We start from the raw sequence: 20,747 nt of genomic DNA on the forward strand, positions 1-20,747 counted from the left end.
TATCCCATTTTATCTACTTGACCATGCTTGTTTGGATCTCCCCTCACAAGTTCACTGGGCTACTCTTCATAAATGCCCTGTTTTCTTAAGACTACTGAGAGTCACCTGTTTCTTTTTTTTGGGGGGGGGGGGATTTGTTGTTATTGTTGTTATTTGCTTATAGCCACGAAAACCTTCTTTAGCACATTCCTCCAGGATTCCTACCTCACTTAGCAATCTTTAACTTAAAAGTAAGAATTAGACAAAGCACAGAATACAGATAGAGCTTCAGACTGTTTAGAGTATTCCAAGCCCCTGGTTGGGGCTTCCTGTTTATGAGGGAAATCTGTTTTCCAAGAAAGAATTTATAGGTTTTGTTTTGTTTTGTACTGCAGTCCTGGGTTTTGAGCTTGGGGCCTTATACTTGCTAGGCAGGAACTTTTACCATTTGAGCCACACTCCCAGCACTTTTTTTCTTTTACCTTTTTTTCCAAGATAGAGTCATGCCTTCTTTGCTGGGGCCAGCCTCAGATTGTCCTCAATCAGGATCTTCCTATCTATGCCTACCAAGTAGCTGCCATTGCAGCTAACTTTTTGCTCATGCCATGCTAACTTTAGATGCCATGCTAACTTTTTGCTCAGAATGGTCTAAAATTGCAATTCTTCCAATCTCTGCTTCCAGAGTAGCTGGGGTTACTGGTGTGAGCACTACTATGGGGTTATTTTCTTATCTTTTCTCAGTCCTCTCAGTGACCATCTAACTAGCTGGTTCTGTGCTTTATGGAACTTACCTTACCCATGCTGAAATTCATTGCAATTACGTGGGCTGTGTACTGTGTAACAGTCTAATAAAAGTTTAGGTGACTGTTTTCTCTACAACCAAAGAAAAGTGGTCCAGAACCCATCCTTTAATCCACCAAGCAGAACGTTCTAAAGTAAAAGCCTACAAAATAGGCATTCACCAAGCTGCCCTCTATATTTCCTCTAGGCTGAGAATGGGGAGCCCCAGCCAGCCCTAGGGCAAGTGTCCTACAGTACAAGGGATTCTCAAACTAGGCTTCCAGAAGCCTGATTAGAGTGAAAACTTGGCAGGCTACCCCCAAACTACTTGATTAATTTTAAAGTTTCATAATCATTTTGGCTTGGGTAAGGACCATAATACAATTCAACACTACTGGATGCTATTGACACATATTGGGGCATTATCCACAAACTTTGGGTATCAAAGGGCTCTTGTTTTGTTTTGTTTTTCCCCCAGCATTCTATCACACTCTGTAGCTTTGAAAAAGCAACAGAATGTCATGGTTATAAAAGTATTTTCTTGGTCCACATATGGTGGTTCATGTCTATAATCCTACCTATGAGAGAGGTATAGGCTAGAGAACCATTGCCTAAGGCAAAAATGTAAGACTTTATCCACAAGAATAACTAAGGCAAAAATAGGTTGAGGCACATAGTTCAGGTGTTAGAATGTCACTTTAGCAAGCATGACCCCTAAGTTCAAGTCCTAGGACTACCAAAAAACAAAACACTGTGTAGTCTTTGAAGCGCCACTAACCAGGCCCATATTTTAGTTTATCCATTCACTATCCATGTCATCTTGAGCAAGGTACCTAACCTCTCTGTGCCTCAGTTTTTCAATGTGTAAAATGGAATTAATATTAGGACCCATCTCACAGGGTTGTTGTAAGAATTAAATATCAACTCGTTTAATATTTAATTAATATTAAATGATGAATTCTTGGCACTTAGGAAACATGTAATAAGGAAGAAGTGAAGGGTGTTGTCATCAAGATGGTGGATCAGGAGTTCACCAGGCAAAGTCTCATTCGCAGGAATCCAACTTGTAACCAACCACAAGAAAGAATACTATTTGGAAGGAAGAGCTATTATTCTGAACTTCAGTTAAGCCAAAAAATGAGAGAAAACCTAAGAAATTATGAGATCCTACAATATTGCCCACTATTTTCCCACATACCTAAAGTCCAGACTTGCCTTGTTATCATAGAATACTCATTCATATGGAATCTTTAGTAACCATAAGCCAATGGCTCACATCTATAATCCTAGTTACACAGGAGGCTAAGAGCAGAGCATCAAAGTTTGAAGCCACTCTTGGCAGAAAGGTTTGAGAGGCTCTATCTCCAATTAACCGGCAAAAATAGCTGTACTGGAGGCATGACCCAAGTAGTAGAGCACCAGCTGAGAGTAAAAAAGCCAAGATAGAGCTGGAGACCCTGAGTACAAGCCACAATACTTGAACTTTATGCCCCAGCACATAAAAAGAAAAAAGAAAGAAAGAAATCTTTAGTAAGTAGCAACCATAACAGTCAAGTGATACAAAATCAGAAACAGGGCAAGGGTGGGCAGGCAAGTTCTGTTCAAGGCATGCACCCAGTGTGTGTGATTGGAAAGTGAAATAGGATTCCTTGTATTACTCTAAAAGCTCAGAGTAAGGTAATACATGACAGGGTAAGTCTCTAATCTCATGATGGTCTCATACTAGAAGAGATTATTGTTATAAACTACAACAATCCATCATCATCTTCACCATCATACTCTATGGAAGGGAAGTACAGGGTGCTAAAGGGTTTGTAAGAGAAGGAAGGAAAAGTCAAAGAAAGTCACAGATCAGAAGGAAAAACAGAAGTCACTCCGAGAGCTGACTGGAAGCATGGCTCAAGTGGTTGAGCACCAGCCCTGAGCAAATGAAAGTATGTGCATGAGAGTTAGCCATGAGAATTCCTGGCCCTGAATTCGGGCTTGAAAAAACAAATGAACTCAATAAAGAAATAAAGAGGCAGTAATCCAGTCAGAGCCAGGAAGAAGTGTTTCAGACAAAGAAAGCACATCTGCAAAGGTCCCAAGGCAGAAAATGACTTGGGGGTCAAGGAGATGAAAGAAATGTAAGTGTATCTTAGATAAAGAGCCAGGAAAGAGTGAGGCAAGAGATAAGAGGGCCAGCAGACAAATGCACCACCGCTATTTGACTGAGTGATTAATGTTCTTAGGTCTCCTCCATACCTCCTGTCCCCTGAACCTTCTCATCACTTCATTGATATCAGGAAAGAAAAAAAAATTAGCAAATCAAGGTAAGAAGTACTTAACCTGCTTACTTACATAAAACAGGAGTTAAAAATATCTCTGCTCATGTACTGGGTATTTCTTCAGAAGGTAGCTTGGTGTTTCAAAGACATAATTTCTTTCAGAGATAGACTCTTCCTATAATAAAACACACCCAGAAACTACATTATGCATGATACAATAAAGAACAGTAATTTGTGCTTTTTGCATGGAAGATGTATGTGCATCCAATATATTATATACACATAATATATAATTATATAATGTATATTTATATTATATGCAATTATATACTATATTATATATTATACTGTGTGCTATATATTATTGATAATACATTATACAATATATGTTATGTATCCATATATACATACATGTATGTGGGATTCATTATGTAATTTCCTTCCTTTTTCCTCCTTCCCTCCCTTCCTTCTTTCCTGTCTTCCTCCTCCTTCTCTTCTTTTCCTCTCCCTCACCCTTTCCCTCTCTCTTACTTTTTTCTACCCTCCCCTCCCCCGAGAGCTTAAAAGGATTTCTTCCTTTGAAAATGTTGGGAATTAAAGTAAAGCCAATGCTTTCTAAGAGGATATAAAACAATCCATCTTGGTTGTGGTAATTACTATTCATTTGTGTCATCCTATCAATCTGGTATATGCCCAGTATTTAATAAGATGCCCACTTCACCTACATGGCATAGTGAACTCCAGGCACTCCTGGGCACTATGAACCTTTCATTTGAATTCTTTTGAATTCAGTAAAAGTCACTTAGCTGTGGAGACACAACTTATCAAGTGTATGTATCAGGGGATCAGAAATAACTCCCACTCTCAGGTAAAAAGTCAAACAGATCAAACCACCTGATACAACTTTAGGATAATGTTCTGTGCTATAGCTTTACACAGACCACACACACAATTCCATTCTTCTGTCCCCTGGGATTCCACTGCATGGAGGAAGCAAGTATGCTACAAGCTAATTAGACAATCTTCTCTCAGTCCTCAGACCTCACCGCAGGACCTCTGCTTGATGAATGCTATTCACCAAAGGAGCCTCACACATCTAGGTTCTTCTCTTTCTCCCGGGCCTGCCCTGACTTTCAACCATTGAAATGTCCTGACCACAAACTCTCAGGAAACCATATATTTATCTTAGGTGTCCTAATAATAGATTTATTTCTGTGGTTAAGTGATAAACATCTGACTCCTCCACTAGACTGCAAATTCCGGTTCCCATAGCTGTCAATAAAGGGCTGATGTTATAAGAACCCCTAACCTTTGGGTGCTGCTGGGCTCTGTGCGATGTGAGAAGACTGCATACCCTTTCATGGATCTTCTTCCACGTGGACTGAGGACTGGAACAGAACCTGCCCCACAGGGCAAAGAGAGTGGAGCATTAGGCAGCAAATGAAAAGATACCAATGTAGAATACATAAGGATAGGGGTTGATATTTAAAGTTAATAATCAGAGAGAACAGCAAGATATGAAATAGTACATATAGCATGATTTCAATGCCTTTATTAAACTATATATAAGGAAAGCACAATGACTTGTGTTTAAGTGTGTGTCTGCAAGTGATTCTTTTTTGGACTTTACTGTGGCTTTCATATTTCATTAATAAATCCTACTTCTGCAGTTACATTTTTAATTTTCAAATGTTTCGTATAGAATTTTAATCTCAGTTCTTTTCTACCACTAGGATTTTATTTAATATCTAATTTATTGTAGGCCACCTTGATTCTAAACTAAATCCTTGAGTGTGTGTGTGTGTGTGTGTGTGTGTGTGTGTGTGTGTGTGTGTGTGCATGCACTGACACTGGGGCCTGAACTCTGGGCCTAAAGGCTGTCTCTTAGCTTTTTCGCTCAAGGTTAGTGCTCTACTACTTTAGCCACAGCTCCACTTTTGGGTTTCTGTTGGTTAACTGGAGATAAGAGTCTTGTAGACTTTCCTGCCCAGGCTGGCTTTGAATCTTGTTCCTCAGATCTCAGCCTCCTGAGGAATTAGGATTACAGGCCAGGTGTGAGCCACCAGCATACAGCTAACAGTGTCTTTCAGTACTGTAGCTCAGTAAACTTGGTGCATGCTCTCTGTCTTCCACACGTGTTTGCTAGTGCTGCCTAGAATGCTGCCAATTCCTAATCCCAGACCCTGCTCTTAGGAAGTCCTGCTCACCCTTGATGGGCTCAGTTTAACTGTTGATTTCTCAGGGAGGTCCTTCCTAGGCTCCTCCTGTAGAGAAGATCAGCTGACTTTCACACACACTTGGGGTTCCATACACCTCCACCACAGTAACAGCCCTTCCGCCCCGTGAGCATTACATCTTTATCTGACTTATGTCTGTCTCTACTCTTAGACTGTAATTGAGACCGAGAGTCTTTGGTTGACTGCTCATTCTAGGGGCACAATAGGAACTCAGTACCCCTATACATTTATTTTTGTTTTTTTAATATTGCTTGAGTTGTGAATTTATTCATTCCTATTGGAGCTGTAATGAATATAAAATCCTAACTACTGAAGTATAATTAAGCTAAAATAGTGCATAGTATTTCAATCATGAAAAGTATACTGTTTTCTAAAACATGACCAAAGACTTTAGCAATTCACATAAAAATCATCTTCTACTAATGCGTAATAAACCTTGGAAGTGACCTGGCAGGATCTGAGGGGGTGTTATTATCACTCTGCTAATGCCCACTCTTGCAGTTGCTCCTCTGTGACCTCCTCTCACACTCTGTAACAAGCATATCCCTGTGGTTTCCAGGGAGACCAGCCCAAAAATTCAGACCAAGGACTGAATACCCAGATCCATTATCCACCCAGGAAATCAACTCAAAGCAAATGAAGCATACACCCTGCCCAAGCACTCTCACGTTTAAGAAAGGACTACATATATAATTTCTGTGTTCCTCAATTTCTGTATCCCTCTAAGGATATTTAAGAATAGAAATCTTTTTAAAAGTACTAATAAAGTGGGCAAAAATAAGCCAGGTAGTGGTGGCTCACACCTGTAATCCTAATCAGTCAGGAAGCTGAGATCTGAGGATTGTGGTTTGAAGCCAGTCCCAGGCATGAAAGTCTGTGAGTCTCTTATCTCCAATTAACCACCCCAAAACAAGAGGTTTAACTGTGGCTTAAAGTGGCAGAGTGCTAGCCTAGAGCCACCCTAAATCTCAGGGATAGCACCCAGGTCCTGAGTTCATGACCCAAGATTGACCAAAAAAAAAAAAAAAAAACCTAAAATCTTGGAAAAAGTATATGCTTTTCCAAAAATATAGACCCTAAAAGTATTACAGCATTTCCTACATTTACATACACTCCACACACAGACATATATTTGCATGATGCAATCTGTTCTACATTTGAGAATCATTATCTAAAACTGATTAGCCAGCACAGGAGCAGTGCTGCATATTTATTACAGCCTTCTCTCTGTAAGTCATGTCCTTGCGCAGAAGTAAGGGCAATGATGTGTGCTAAAGCCATGTGACACTATCCAGATGTCAAAGAGGATGGCAGGCTCAAGATTGCTCTTCCCTCCTTTAGAACTTGCCTTTGTTACCCTGCTAGTTAAAGGACTGTGCCTATCTTCTATTTAAACCTTGGAATGATTGTCATTCCAAAATTTGTCTCCCCACTCATTTCTGTGACCTAAGCCCTTAATACTTTATGTGTTGATCTGGTAAACTCTTAAGAGGTGTTTCTGGTGCACATTTGTGATCTGGGCACAGAGGTATGGTACTGGTCCTAATGGTGCTGGTGGGAAGTGAACAGTCAAGTGGAGACAAAGAGCTGGTGATCTAATGTTCCAGAAGCTTGTCTTTGTGTTACTTCCATCAGGAAGAATAATACTGTATCATTCATAAGAAAATAGAAAGACTTGGAAAAAATTATATTAAGCAAAGGAAGTCAGACCCCGAGAAACATAGGTCACATGATTTCCTTCATTTGTGGTAGCTAGAATGTGCTTATAAATCTACAAGTAAGCACACTAGATCGTAAAAAAAACACACCAGGCCTGGTGCTGGTGGGTCATGCCTGTAATCCTACCCACTCAGAAGGCTGAGATCTAAGGATCACGGTTCAAAGCCAGCCCAGGCAGGAAAGTCTGTGAGACTCATCTCCAATCACAACCAGAAAACCAGAAGTGGCGCTGTGGCTCAAGTTGTAGCATGCTCTCCTTGAGCTGAAAAGCTCAGGGTCAGGGGCCAGGCCCAGAGTTCAAGCTCCACAACTGACAAGAAAATAAAAAACAAAACAAACAAACAAAAAACCCACTGAGACATGATAAATTATACAGGTCACACACAGTTAGACCAAAGAAGGATATTCTTAGGAGAAGATCACAAAGGCTCAATATCTATGTGCATCTGATAGTACAAGAGAGAAACAATAGCATTTTTTTTCTTCGTTGCTGTTTTTGTTTCCTTTTCCTCTTTTCTTGTTTTTTAATCTGTCTTTGGGAGGGCAAGGAGGGACACAGAAATGGAAGGATAACTGGCAAACAAATGCAGCAGTGGTACTCCCGACACTATCTTGAAAATGAACTATACAACTTGTGGGTGGAGACAAGATGGAAAAACTAAGAGAGAGAGAAGAAGTGACACTGTCCAAAAAGAAATGTACTCATTTCCTGACTTATGTAACTGTGTCTCCTCTGTACATCACCTTTATAAAAACAAAAAAATGCATGGGAAAAAAAATCAACAGGAAATTGAGTCATCCCCAAGCTTAAGAAGGGCATACCCTTCATTCAAAACTTCTAACTTAAAAAAAAAAAGGATTATCTTTACTGCCACTCCTCTCTCTAGAGTTAAGGTAAATAACTGTCTTGAGCTGCTCAGGGCTTTCCTAGAATGCAGGACGTTTTTTGGACCAAAGCCAGGACAGTCATGGTCAAACTGGATGTTCTTTCTGTAGCCAGGTTATTTTTTGTCATTATGAGTTATGGGCACACTGGATTTGCTGTCTCATCTAAGATGACTGATTAAACATTACCTTGCAAATAAATCTCACCTTCCTGAAGCTACCTGTGCCAACTTCTGTTATAAAACATTCATAAACTCCCGACTGCCTTGAAAGAGAAGTCCATACTCAACTTAGTTTCCATGGTCCTCCATTAAACCCACAAGTGCTAGCACCCATTATTTCTCCAAACTTATCTCTAATTGATAGAAGCTAACTGGGCCCTTGCTTTCTTTAATTTCCATCTGTCCCTTCTACTAACTCTGTCATAAACCAATACTATCGTTTCAGGGCTCAAATGAAAATGTCACCCTCTCCACAAAATTCACTAGAAGTGCCATTTTCCTCTATTGCCCAATAGTTTTAGTCTGCACCATTCACAAAGTTCTGCCTGTTGAAAGCTCTTTATATACTTTATTTTAATCCTGTGCTGAACTACAAGTCAAAGATGAGGCGAAACTCATTCATAGTTAATAATTTCATTCCAGACCTGACAGATGATTACTAGTCCTGTCTTAGATCCAATACACTTTATTCCTATCCTGATAGATTTTAAAAATTTTGTTCTGCTTTCTTTTTGATATATTAATTTTATACAGGGGTTTCATTGTGATATTTCCATAGATGCATAGGATATACTTCGATCAAATACACTTCCTCTATCCAACTGATTTTGACTTATAACCTTGGGGCTATTCTTATGTTACCCAGAGGTGACAATGGCCTTTTATACACAGACACTCATGATAGGCTGGCTGGTAAAGGGATGAACTCTCCAACATATTAGGAGAAGCCAGGTCTTCACAAGTCACCTTCCTAGTGGGATTAATTTCCTCCTTTACTGTCTTTCCCTGCACTCAAGCTGTACTACTGTTAAGTATACACCACAGTCAGTCTCACATTTGTCTGGTGTGTGAGAGTTGCTTAATAACTGTATAGTTGCTTAATAGCTGTATATTAAATGCAGTCTATCACAAAAGCTTGCTTCAGTGACTCTAAGGAGTTTGGGAAATGTGTATAACTATATGGACAAAAGCCCACTTCTGGCAACAGAGAAGCATGGTTTGTGGCTGAAAGATGATGGACCTCTGGTCATCATGCTCATTTTAAAGATGAGGTAACTGGGGTAGATAGTTGTGAGATCACAAAGCACTCAAAGAGAAGACAATTGGCACTGGAACCAGCTCTCCTTATCACCACCAGCCGATAGTTTTTCTCTCTCCGATTAAGACTAGTTTTGGAGAAGTCACTGAGTCTAGGATAACTTTTTCCACTATGCCAACCTGCTGTGCTCAAGACTGTGGCAAGATCTTAGCCAGAGCGGGAGAGATGTCAGATAGAGTGAAGGGTGTGAATGAGTCTCTGATCACCAGTCTCCGTGCACTAAAACTGATTTGTTAATTCATTTTGTATAATTTTCCAATAATGTAAGTAATCAAGAACTCACCATACATTAGTCAAGTTTATTAAAGCACTGGATCCCATTTCCTCAGATGATTTAACATTTTAATATAGTGTTCTATAGTTTCTTAAAAAAAAACCACTAAAAATGGATTGCTAATGTCTTAGTCTACCTCACTTCAAAGCTAATATGATTCCTGTTGATTCATATTTTGGGCAACTTTGGTTCTGCAACACATTTCCTATGCGTCCCTTTGTGAACAATCATGTTATTTGTATTTGGAACTTTCCTCCTCATTAATAAGGCAGAAAAAAATAAAACAGACGGCATATGCTTCACTCAACATAGCTGTCGTAAACATGTCATTATTTTCAGTGCTACTTCCCTGTAGTGAAAGTGGTGACTGATCTGTGCTGGTTTGCCTGAGAATCTGAGCTCTCCAGAGTTAAACTCTTTCATAGTTAAACTAGGGAAGATTTGTGTCAAATAAAGATTCCTATTCTATCTCCTTGGCCTGCCCTCTAGACATATGCAAATGTGTTTTATTACATATGATAATAATGTAGACAAATCAAGAAGCCATGTTTAGAACACAGAAATGCACTCATGATAATATCTGTCATTTGGTGGTAGGACTATGGGCAACTTTTGTCCATTTCTTTCTCTCTCTCTGTTACTTCTAAACTTTCTGCAGTGAACACTTTTATAATGTGGAATCAAAATTTTCAATTTTACTAAAATGGCCCACTTTAAGATTGAGCCTTCATTTTGACAAATCAAACAAATCTCAAGAACAAGTGATTTACCATCTTTAAGTATAAAAGTATTCTGTTAGAGAACAGGTCAGTGAAAGATCACTGCTGGTAAAATAGTAATTTATTTGGTAAGTAATTTATATTGGTAATACAAATAATATACAAATACTGGTAATATAAATAAAAAGAGGGGAGCAAACCAATGAGCCCCAATGCATACAATGGGGCTCTGCCTAGGCAGCTCTAGCCAAGTATATACTTTCCATGGCTGATGGCAAAAAGCATAATCACTGCAGTAACACAGTATAAGAAGGCTTAGGAAAACCTCCTGGGTTTCATTGGTAAAGTGAATAGTATCATGGAGCATGCATAGAGTTAGAAGATCAAAATGTGGAAAACTGTGGAGAGTTGCAGAGCAGAAAGATGGGTCCTGAGGCCCACCAGTGTTGTAAAGTGTTCAAATAAAGGCTGCTCCTATGCCAGGCACTGGTAGCTCATGCCTATAATCCTAGACACTCAGGATAATGGTTCAAAGCCAGCCTTAGCAGGAAAGTTGGTGAGACTCTTATCTGCAATTAACCACCAGAAAACCAGAAGTGGCTCTGGCTCAAAGAGAAGTAGTCTTGAGCAAAAAAGCTCAACGACAGTATCTAGGCCCTGAGTTCAAGCCCATGACTGACTAAACCAAGCAATAAATCAATAATAAAGTCTGCTCCTACAGATAACATCAAATGGAACTCAGCCCTTAGGAATCATTCAAAAGTTTCTAAGTTGTAATAATGTTTTACCACCAACCAGTTCCTAGTTTATATAACAAGTATTAGATAATAGTGGTTTGTTAATTTTGTTTATCCAAACCATTTATTTTTATTCTATGTAATCAAATAGAACTTGAGTAACATAAAAAGGTGTGTGTGTGTGTGTGTGTGTGTGTGTGTGTGTGTGTGTGGTGTGTGTGTGTGTGCATGTTGGTACTGGATCTTGAACTCAGGGCCTGGGCACTGTCCCTTGGCTTCTTTGCCCATGTCTGGCATTCTAGCACTTGAGCTACAGCTCTACTCCTGCTTTAGCTTTTGGTTTTGTTTTTAGTGCTTAATTGGAGAAAAATCTCTTAGGTTTGTTTGCCAGGCTAATTTCAAGCCATAACCTAAAATCACAGTCTCCTGAGTAGTTAGGACTACAGACATGAACCCCCAGTGCCCTGTGAAGACCCTCTCATTTTAAATTGGGCAGCAAACTTGTATGTATGTCAGTTAGCTGTCCATCCCATTTACTACACAATCCTGAGACACAGTTGTACCAAGACAAGAGAAAAGGCTGGATTCAACTATTGGATCTAAAGGAATGCTCATGTGTTTGATTTTCTTTTTTTTTTCATAACAGGGTATCACCAGCTTAATATTCCTAACCCCCCCCCACCGAAAAAAAAAAAAAACTGGTGACATGACCAGTCTTTCCTCCTGACACCACAAGGTATTCCTGAGGGAAGGTGATGGGAGCTTACTGCCGACCTTTCTCGAAAAGGCTGCTCCACAGGGCTGGGGGATCTGGAGTACGGGGAGCTGGCCAGTGACGTTTTCCGATGGAAATCAGCATCTCCTTGGTTTCTCAGTGAGAACTTTTCATATTTACTTGATTCTAAGGATGATGGTGAGTCTTTCTTTAAAACAATTCGTTCATCTGGCTCTCTAATAACCTGAATGACAATAGGCATTATTCTTTATTTGGTTTTTGTTGGCTTCATTTAAAGCTATAGGTGGGGTAGTACATGGAAGAGAAATTGAGGTAAGATGATAGCATATTAAGCCCCAAAGATCTCCTGCAAATAAAAGAGGGGCTGCAGGACAGAAGACTAGAGATAAAATGCTTGGTGATCAAGCAAGGCTCATTTAGTTTATCTTAGTAAGCCAAAATAACTCATACTCTGAATTTAAATTTCCAAGGACTGAGTTTGGGAAAGAAAAAAAAAATTAAAGCCAGGAGCCAGTGGCTCATGCTTGTAATTCTATCTACTCAGGAGGCTGAGACCTTAAGATTGCAGTTCAAAGCCAGACAGGGCAAGAAAGTCTATGAGAATCCAATCTCCAATTAACCACCCAAAAAGCTGGAAGTGAAGCAGTGGCTCAAGTGGTAGAGCACTAGCCTTGAGCTAAAAAGCTCAAGGACAGCTCTCAGGCCCTCAGGTCAAGCCCCAGGACCAGCATCTAAAAAAAAAGAATTTTTAAACAAACAAAATGTGTAAGTGCTATAGCATAAGAAGCATAGCATATTCAGCATTCTTTGCTTAAGTCTATGTTCATGTTGTAAGATAGTCTGAGTCTTCACTGGAACAACTCAGCCAAACTTCAAGAACAAGTGGTTTATTGCTTTTCGGTACAATGATAATTGGAGAACAGGCAATAAAAATCACTACTGATAAAGTAAGCATTGAGCTCTTTGCACCCTCCTTCTTTATTCATCCTGCAAATGAAAAGAAGGGAGCAAACTAATAAACCCCAAAGGCTACCATAGGGTCTAGTTAAACTAAACCAGCTCTTCATACATAGTACTAACTGATCATATCCTTTCCACTGCTGACTATAAAAGCACAATGATTGTCATAAGAAAGCTAGAAATAAATCATTTGACAAATGCTACATCTAAAATTACCTTTACGTTTTCTGCAAAGCTGTCAAGAGAAGAAGCTAGAAGAGAGAGGAACAGGTGTTTGAATGACTCATTATTTCCAGTTCACCCTAAGATTGCTGTTACATCTGTGCCATCTCAGTAGGAAAAAAAAACCACCCCAAAACCTTAAAACAGTGAATGAATTATTAAGGAACTCCAATATTCCCTTGAAAATTCCACTGTTCCATTTTTCAGTCTCCCTTGAGTCACTGCACTTCTATCTATGAGATTTTCTGTCCTCAAGGTCAATAATGGTGTCGTTTACTGACAGCACATATGGAAAGGGGAAAAGCAAAAGCAAAACAAGCAGAGCACATGTTCAGAGCACTCTCCACATGCTCAACCAGAAACCCGGTGCCCGAAGCTTGAATGAAATGGATGTGAGTCTAACGCTAGATGCGCATCCCCAACAACTTCCTGTGCTATTCTCTTTGATTTCTGTAGAATCCTATTTTTGCAGGAGCTCTTGAATATACTGATCCAAGGAAAATATCAACATTAAACTGAACTAGTTACTATATCAAAGCATAATGCAGAAATAACAGAAATCATTCTGATTACACTAAATGATTGTGAAAAGTAAGTAGTCTTAAAGCCAGAGAATGGTGTGGATGGTTTGAATGTGTGTAATAAATATGTATGGAGAAAACGGAGAGGAAATTGGATTTCTTCAGGCTGAAGGGGAAAAAAGCCTTTGAAATGAGTGCCAATAAGGCAATGCTAATGTGACTGGGAGTTAGGTCTTTACAGGGACTTATTCTGAACTTCTGATCCATCTATGTCACTGGTAGTAAGAAGGAAGCCATAAAAGGGCCTTGGGAGGCAGAGATCAGAGGACCTAGGTCTGAGGCCTCTTTGGGCAGTTAGTAAGCCTCTATCATAACCAGTAGCTGGGCATAGTGGCACATGACTGTCATCCCAGGCACACAGAAGGATTGTAGTCCAGGCTGGCCTAGGCATGAATGTAAGATGCCATCTGAAAAATAAAGCAAACAAGGATAGAGTTGGGTCAAGTAGTAGAGCACCTGCTTAGCAAGCACTAAGTCCTGAGTTCAAAGTACAACCCACCAAAAACAACAGAAAGAAAGAGAAAGAAGGGGAAAGGACAAGAGGGGAGGAGAGGGGAGGGGAGGGGAGGGAAGGGCAGGGAAGGGAAAGGAAGGGTAATAATTTCCTTTCGGGCACAATGGGTTAGCAGGACACTATTGAGCACATTTCACTTCAATCATTCTGCCTTCTCAGCTGCCTCTGGCCCATGGTAACATCACAGCCTGAGAATCCTGGAGAAATAAGGCTCACAGTTTCCAGGGTCATGTGTGTGACCCCTCAGAATGAAAGGCAGTAAGTACAATGCACTAGTTCCCATAGGAAATATACTAGAGTAACGAGAAACTCCAATACCTCTCCTCATTGGAAACAAAAAATCTGAAAATTTTGATTTTCTCTGAGATTTCAATAAATGATGTTCCAAATTATCTTCACCAAAGGGTTTTGCACTGTCCACCTAAAAGTAAAGAAATAAGACTTAATGTATGGTAGCTTATATTACTTTTTCCTTGTTATCCATGATACCTTTCTCCTTCTCAGTCAATTATTATTGCAGATTGGACATTGAGAAGGTTAGAAAATAACCTCAATCACAGTTTCCAAATATGTTACATGATATACCCAATAAGAGACATAGTCCCTGTCTTCACTTAGACTTCCCTAAGGCTAATGGAAATATAGGCTAAATGTGACCAGAAAGAATTAAAGTCAACAGAAATTATAGTAGCTGGTACAGATACACTAAGAGCCAGCAAAAGATTTACTTCACCATCTTTTAAAATAGGACAAAGTCTGGAATTATTAAATTATACAAGCAGGGCTGGCTTCTGCAGGGCCTTCCCTGAAAGCAAGGGATTGTCACAAAGTAATATTTCTGATTCCTGTGCCCTTCTAGTCTAAGTGTCTGTATTCTCTCTCTCTCTCTCTCTCTCTCTCTCTCTCTCTCTCTCTCTCTCTCTCTCTCTCTCTCTCTCTCTCTCTTTTAATGTGTGTGCCAGTCCTGGACTCAGGGTCTTGTGCTAGCACTTTATCACACTTCCATTTCTGGCTTTTGTCTGATTCATTGGAAATAAGAGTCTCAAAATCTTTTCTGCCCTGGCTGGATTTATACTTCTTCAATCTTCATATCTCGGCCTCCTGATTAGCTAGGATTATATTGTGAGCCACTAGTATCTGACCTGAGTGCCTATATCATTGAAGGGGAAAGAAAAAAAAAAGACCAATGGTAATGATTCTTTTCCTTAAGGTGCCAGATCACATTTTCCCAAAGAAGGATTGGGTCACATGACATGATATGCAAACAGATTAAAACACCGTAAAAGCAATGCCCCATGCCATTGGCTCACACCTGTAATCTTAGCTACTCAAGAGACTGAGATCTGAGGATTGTGGTTTGAAGCCAGCTGGAGGCAGGAATGTCCATGAGACCCTTATCTCCAATTAACCACAAAAAGAAAGAAGTGGAGCTGTGGCTCAAGTGGTAGAGTGCTAGGCTTGAGCACAAAAGCTCAGGGACAGCATCCAGGCCCCGAGTCCAAGCCCTAGAACCAGCAAAAAGAAAAAAGAAAAAAAAAAACACAAAAAACCTGAAAAAGAGGATTTCCTCTAGAATAGCTATAACACAAAGTTTCAGGATTCCTAATTTTTTGTTTATTTCTATGTTTTTTTTAGTATCAATAAAGCAGATTAAAATGTTAGTGTGTCTTCCTCTTCAAGAAATAGAGGGATATAAATTTAAAGTATTTATAGCATCAGATTCTCTCAGTGTTAATGTTCTACTCAGGGAAATGTCACATATTGGGAAATCTGGCTACATGAAAGAATTAATATGTAAAACCACTTATAAAAGAGCTTAGCATACAGAAAAAGCTATATAAAAATTTGTTAAATGGTAGAAAAATGAAGGGAGAAATCAAACCATATTTTTGACGCTATTTAGTCCAAAATGGCATTCACTGAAGTTATAACTTACAAAAAATATATAAGCGATGGAATAAATCATACTATGCAATGATCTCAAGCCAACCAACACTACTTTTATGGTACTACATTTAAATTGGCTGATAGGTTATCTATAGTTAGGCTACCAAGAAGAAAGCTGTTCTTTATTTCTACATCTATAAATAGATAGTATATGTAGGTAGGGAAGCTACTCAGTAGTTTGTAGCAAACTACATTATTTTTACCTATAAACAAACTACTTCACACACAACCATCTCAGCAGCACCTTGACTTTGAGACTAGCTCAAGAGGTAGAGTGCTAGCCTTGAACAAAGGAAGCTCAGGGACAGTGCCCAGGCCCTGAGTTCAAGCCCCAGGACTGAATGAATGAATGAATGAATGAATGAATAAACTAGAGCAACATTTTTAAGCTAATAAAGCTTCATTTTGGGATTAATGGCCCAGAGCATGCTGGCCTGAGTTGTATAACAATATGGATTCTTCTGACAAAGGCGAGTAACCATATATAGTTGCCATCCTTACCAATAATTTTCAAAAACATTAAAATGTGAGGGATGACATTTACTAAGCAAATTTTCTGTAGGAGATGCCTTTATGAGGTTAGATATTAGGTTAGATATTTCTATTTGTTTCCTGCAAAGGCTCTAGGAAATGAAGCTAACTTAACTGCAGTGGTTCATCAAATTGAAATCCTTCTTATCCCTTTGTTTTGTTATGTCTCAACATTCTTTTCGCTCACCAAGGCAAAGTACTCCTAAACACAACAACAAAAAGATCCATTTGGACTCACATGTCTAACTACAAATGGAGGTTTCCTATCCTCAGAGCATCTGAAGTGATGTCCAAAGTCCAACTGAGTTGGCTGGTCCAGGAAGAAACGTCTGGTGAAATATGGAGAGGGTGCTTGGGACTGCATGTCTTTACACCGTCTGTCATGATGATTTTTTGATTTCTTCTTTTTATTCTTTAAAGGGGGTATCTGTCCATATGTGTTAGATGAAGGTTTTTGTGGCTTATATTCTTCATCCTGAAATAAAAAAAGAAAGTTGGTTTTTATGCTTGGTTATTTGGCAGTGCTGGTGTATCCAGGACCTTGAGCATGGCAGGAAGACTTTCTACCACTGAGTTACATCCTCAGAAGATTTTGTTTTGTTTTACTTGTTCCAGTTCTGGGACTTGAACTCAAGGTTGGGCATTATCCTTGAGCTTCTTTTGCTCAGTGCTACAGCTCTACCACTTGAACCACAGCCCCACTTTCAGTTTTTTCTGAATAGTTTATTGGAGATGGAGCCTCCTGAACTTCTTGCCTGTGCTGACTTCCAATTGTAATCCTCAGATCTCAGCCTCCTGAGTAGCTAGGATTATAGGCATGAGCCACCAGTGCCTGGCCCTAGAATGTTTTTCATATGAAAATGGAGAAGGAGGAGGAAGAGGAGCAGGAAGGAGGAGGAAGAGGAAGAAGAGGAAGGAGGAGGAGAAGAAGAGGAAGAAGAGGAAGAAGAAGGAGGAGAAAGAGGAAGAAGAGGAATAGGAAGAAGAGGAAGGAGGAGAAAGAGAAGGAGGAGGAGGAGAAAAAGGAGGAGGAGGAGGAAAGAAAGAAAAGGAAGGAAGGAAGGAAAGAAGGAAGGAAGGAAGGAAGGAAGGACAAAGAAAGAGAAAGAGAAGAAGGAGGTGGTTTAATTCAAATGTAACTGTATTTAACTGAACTTTTAAAAATTGAAGCAGAGGATCTACCAGACATGAGCTCCAGGACAAGCATTTTCCTAGTTAATATTTTCCCAACTCAACATCAGTAGTAGCACTCGGAGCCAGTGGCCCACACCTGTAATACTAGCTACTCAGGAAGTAGAGATCCAGAAGACTGTGGCTTGAAGCTAGCCTGAGCATAAACTCGAGACTCCATCTCAATCTATAGCTGGGCATGGCGGTAAATGCTTTTCATTCTAACTACATGAGAAACATAAATAGGAAGATCAGGTCCATGCTGGCCTGAAAATACCCTGGAGACCCTCTATATAATGAACACCAGGCGCTGGTGTCTCCTGCTTATACTCCTAGCTACTCAGGAGGCTGAGATCTGAGGACTGTGGCTCAAAGACAGCCTGGGCAGAAAAGTCCAGTGAGAATGTCAACTGCAGTTAACTACCAAAAAACCAGGAAAAAAAAAAGTTGTGGCTTAAGTGGTAGAGGGCTAGCCTTGAGCAAAAAAGCAAGTGGTCTAGTAAATAAGGTCCTCCACCCTTTTATTGTGCCTGTCTTGGTGCTTGAACCCTGGACCTGGGTACTGTCTCTGAGATTTTTACTCAAGGCTGGAGCTCTATCACCTGAGAAACAGCTCCACTTCCAGCTTTTTGGTAATTAATTAATTTGATACTAAAATAAATATATTAGGAGGTTAAAACAAGATTCAAATGGTAGAACAGAAAAGAAAAATAGATTTAGAAGTTGTCCTGAACACATCATAAACAAGTTAGAGAATGGAGGATGTAAATATGGAGAATCTAAATAGCAGCATACCTTCCTTAATATTAATCACTATGACAGTATTGTGTAATTTATTATATCAATAGATTTGATAGACTTGCAAAGGTATGGTCCTCCTCATTCAGTTTTCCTTGCCCACATTTTTTTTCAAACTATTTTTCTAGGACCACAGGTACAGGTAAGATATGCAATAAACACTTGGTTTCACTTCTTAATTTCATTATACCCTGTCTGAACAGAGCTTTACAATTTGACTCATTCCTTTTTCCCCCTAGGAAGTACTTGAAATGACTACAGGATTATGTACATTAAGGAAAAATAAAAACAACGAAAGTGAAGAGAAATTGAGTTAGACACAATGAAGGTGTTTCACGTGGCTGCTCAAAGGCTGGAGCACAAATGCAAAAATCAGCCTTCAGGGAGAGGGGGAAGAAGATGAATAAAGCCCAAGAGTTAACAAGGCCACTTACATCAAAAATGTGATTTTGGCATCTGAATCACTGTGCTCTAGCAACTACATGCCAAACTAAATATATGCCAAACACAAATCATTCTATGTGACTAAACACTAATGTCACTCTAATATGACAGAATAAGCAAGTGATGTAAATACCAAAAAAAAAAAAAAATTCAAACCTAGCAAAGAATTTCTCCATTTCTACTTTTCCCATTGCATACACATTTTGAACTGAGTTCTGGGTTAAAAAGAAAGGAGGGGCTGGGAATATGGCCTAGTGGTAAAGTGCTGGCCTCATAAACATGAAGCCCTGGGTTCGATTCCTCAGCACCACATATGTAGAAAAAGCCGGAAGTGGCACTGTGGCTCAAGTGGTAGAGTGCTAGCCTTGAGCAAAAAGAAGCCAGGCACAGTGTTCAGGCCCTGAGTTCAAGCCCCAGGACTGGCAAAAAGAAAGAAAGGAAGGAAGGAAGGAAAGGAAGGAAGGAAGGAAGGAAGGAAGGAAGGAAGGAAGGAAGGAAGGAAGGAAGGAAGGAAGGAAGGAAGGAAGGAAAGAAGGGAGGGAGGGAGGGAGGGAGGGAGGGAGGGAGGGAGGGAGGGAGGGAGGGAGGGAGGGAGGAAGGAAGGAAGGAAGAATACTTTACATTGTAAAGAAAACTTTACAAAAATGCTGTGATTTTATCACTATCTTTTTTATTATACTTACAAGAAATCTGGTTCTATGAAGAATTACACATTCTCGGATGGCTGTCCTTGTAGAAAATTCTAGTTTGGGAGCAATGCCCTAAAAACAAAACAGCATATAAGAAAGCAATAAATAATTCTTTGCCCATCTCATCCTAACTTACAATTTGCCAAGAACCTCATTGTTTTCCCATGTAGATGCTATATCTGTGTATATTATTTAAAATATATCTTGAATAAATGGCTAAACATATATAGCATATGTTATATTCTACATTCAGGCCTAAGTGCTTTGAATATATCAACTGCTAACTCAACCCCATGAAGTAAGTTCTAATAGGATCTCAACTTGTTGGTGGGTAAATGAGGACAAAGGCCAAGATGATTGTCTACCTAGCAATGGCAAAGGTGGTAAACTGAGGCCAGGCATTCTGACTGCAATATCCAGTTATTCTACTTAAAACATGGGATGATGGAGCAGCATGAGATTGCCTTGGAAAACTTGCTTTTATTTTAACTATGTGTTTATCAGACTGCTTCCAAACTCTTCATTTTGTTTGATTAACCAATTCTTCTATTTTTTTTTTGCTTAGTATCCTACTAGCTAAAAGATTATTAAGATAACCAATGAGATGGCAATTTAAAAAAAGAGAGAAATACAAAGAAAATGCCCCATTATAGTGGAAGAAATATTAATGAATTGACAAATTCAGAGAAGATAAAGCAAAAGATTTGCTTGACCTATATATGTCAACCCTTCTTACTTCCTACAGTATTAATAAAAGGAAATAAAATCGTAGACCAAAATAAAAATAGCATCAGGCAGTGTGACTCAGAGTATAAAACCTGAAGTATCAGAATCTAACTCCATCACTCAGTCTGTGACCCTCAGGATATTCCTGAAAATCCCTCTCCCAGCTCCCCGTACACAAGATGGGAAAAGGCCAGAAGCTATCTTGCAAAGTGAAGGGAGGCTGGGAAAGATAATCCATGCCTGAAACTCAGCAAGGTCTGAGATCTAATAAACCCACAATAAACATCAGCTATTATTCAAACTTTGATAATGGTTTATTTTGTTTTATGGAATATTTCAGAGAACCAGAGCCCCTCTATGTTTTTATGAATTGTTTAAAAGAGTTTGATTAACTTAATGGTAAAAACAGATACTTTATAAAACAAGCTCATATGGGGGAGGGAGTACCAGTGGGAGGAGGAAGAGTTAAAAGGAGGATGAAGGATAAATAGAAGTTGGCTTGCATGTGTGAA

The 20,747-nt window shown here is 39.4% G+C and overlaps 1 protein-coding gene across 7 annotated transcripts in view; it reads right to left on the minus strand.

The window, feature by feature from the left end:
• Spata6l (spermatogenesis associated 6 like) overlaps positions 1 to 20,747 on the minus strand; it is a 38,488-nt gene that overhangs the window by 3,497 nt on the left and 14,244 nt on the right. For 4 of the 7 annotated variants that reach the window (XM_048359767.1, XM_048360517.1, XM_048358337.1 and 1 more), the window contains 7 exons: positions 19,504 to 19,581; positions 16,647 to 16,883; positions 14,249 to 14,351; positions 12,830 to 12,864; positions 11,692 to 11,876; positions 4,336 to 4,426; positions 3,100 to 3,201 (listed from right to left, as the gene is read on the minus strand). In XM_048359767.1, coding sequence (XP_048215724.1) covers positions 3,112 to 3,201; positions 4,336 to 4,426; positions 11,692 to 11,876; positions 12,830 to 12,864; positions 14,249 to 14,351; positions 16,647 to 16,883; positions 19,504 to 19,581 — 819 coding nt within the window. In that variant the 3' untranslated portion in view covers positions 3,100 to 3,111. Of the gene's footprint in view, positions 1 to 3,099; positions 3,202 to 4,335; positions 4,427 to 11,691; positions 11,877 to 12,829; positions 12,865 to 14,248; positions 14,352 to 16,646; positions 16,884 to 19,503; positions 19,582 to 20,747 lie in introns of those variants that run through there. The other 3 variants (XM_048359008.1, XM_048361277.1, XM_048361982.1) reach the window with 3 other exon arrangements.

Source organism: Perognathus longimembris, chromosome 1 (assembly GCF_023159225.1).
Source record: "Perognathus longimembris pacificus isolate PPM17 chromosome 1, ASM2315922v1, whole genome shotgun sequence".
Lineage (NCBI taxonomy): Eukaryota > Metazoa > Chordata > Mammalia > Rodentia > Heteromyidae > Perognathus > Perognathus longimembris.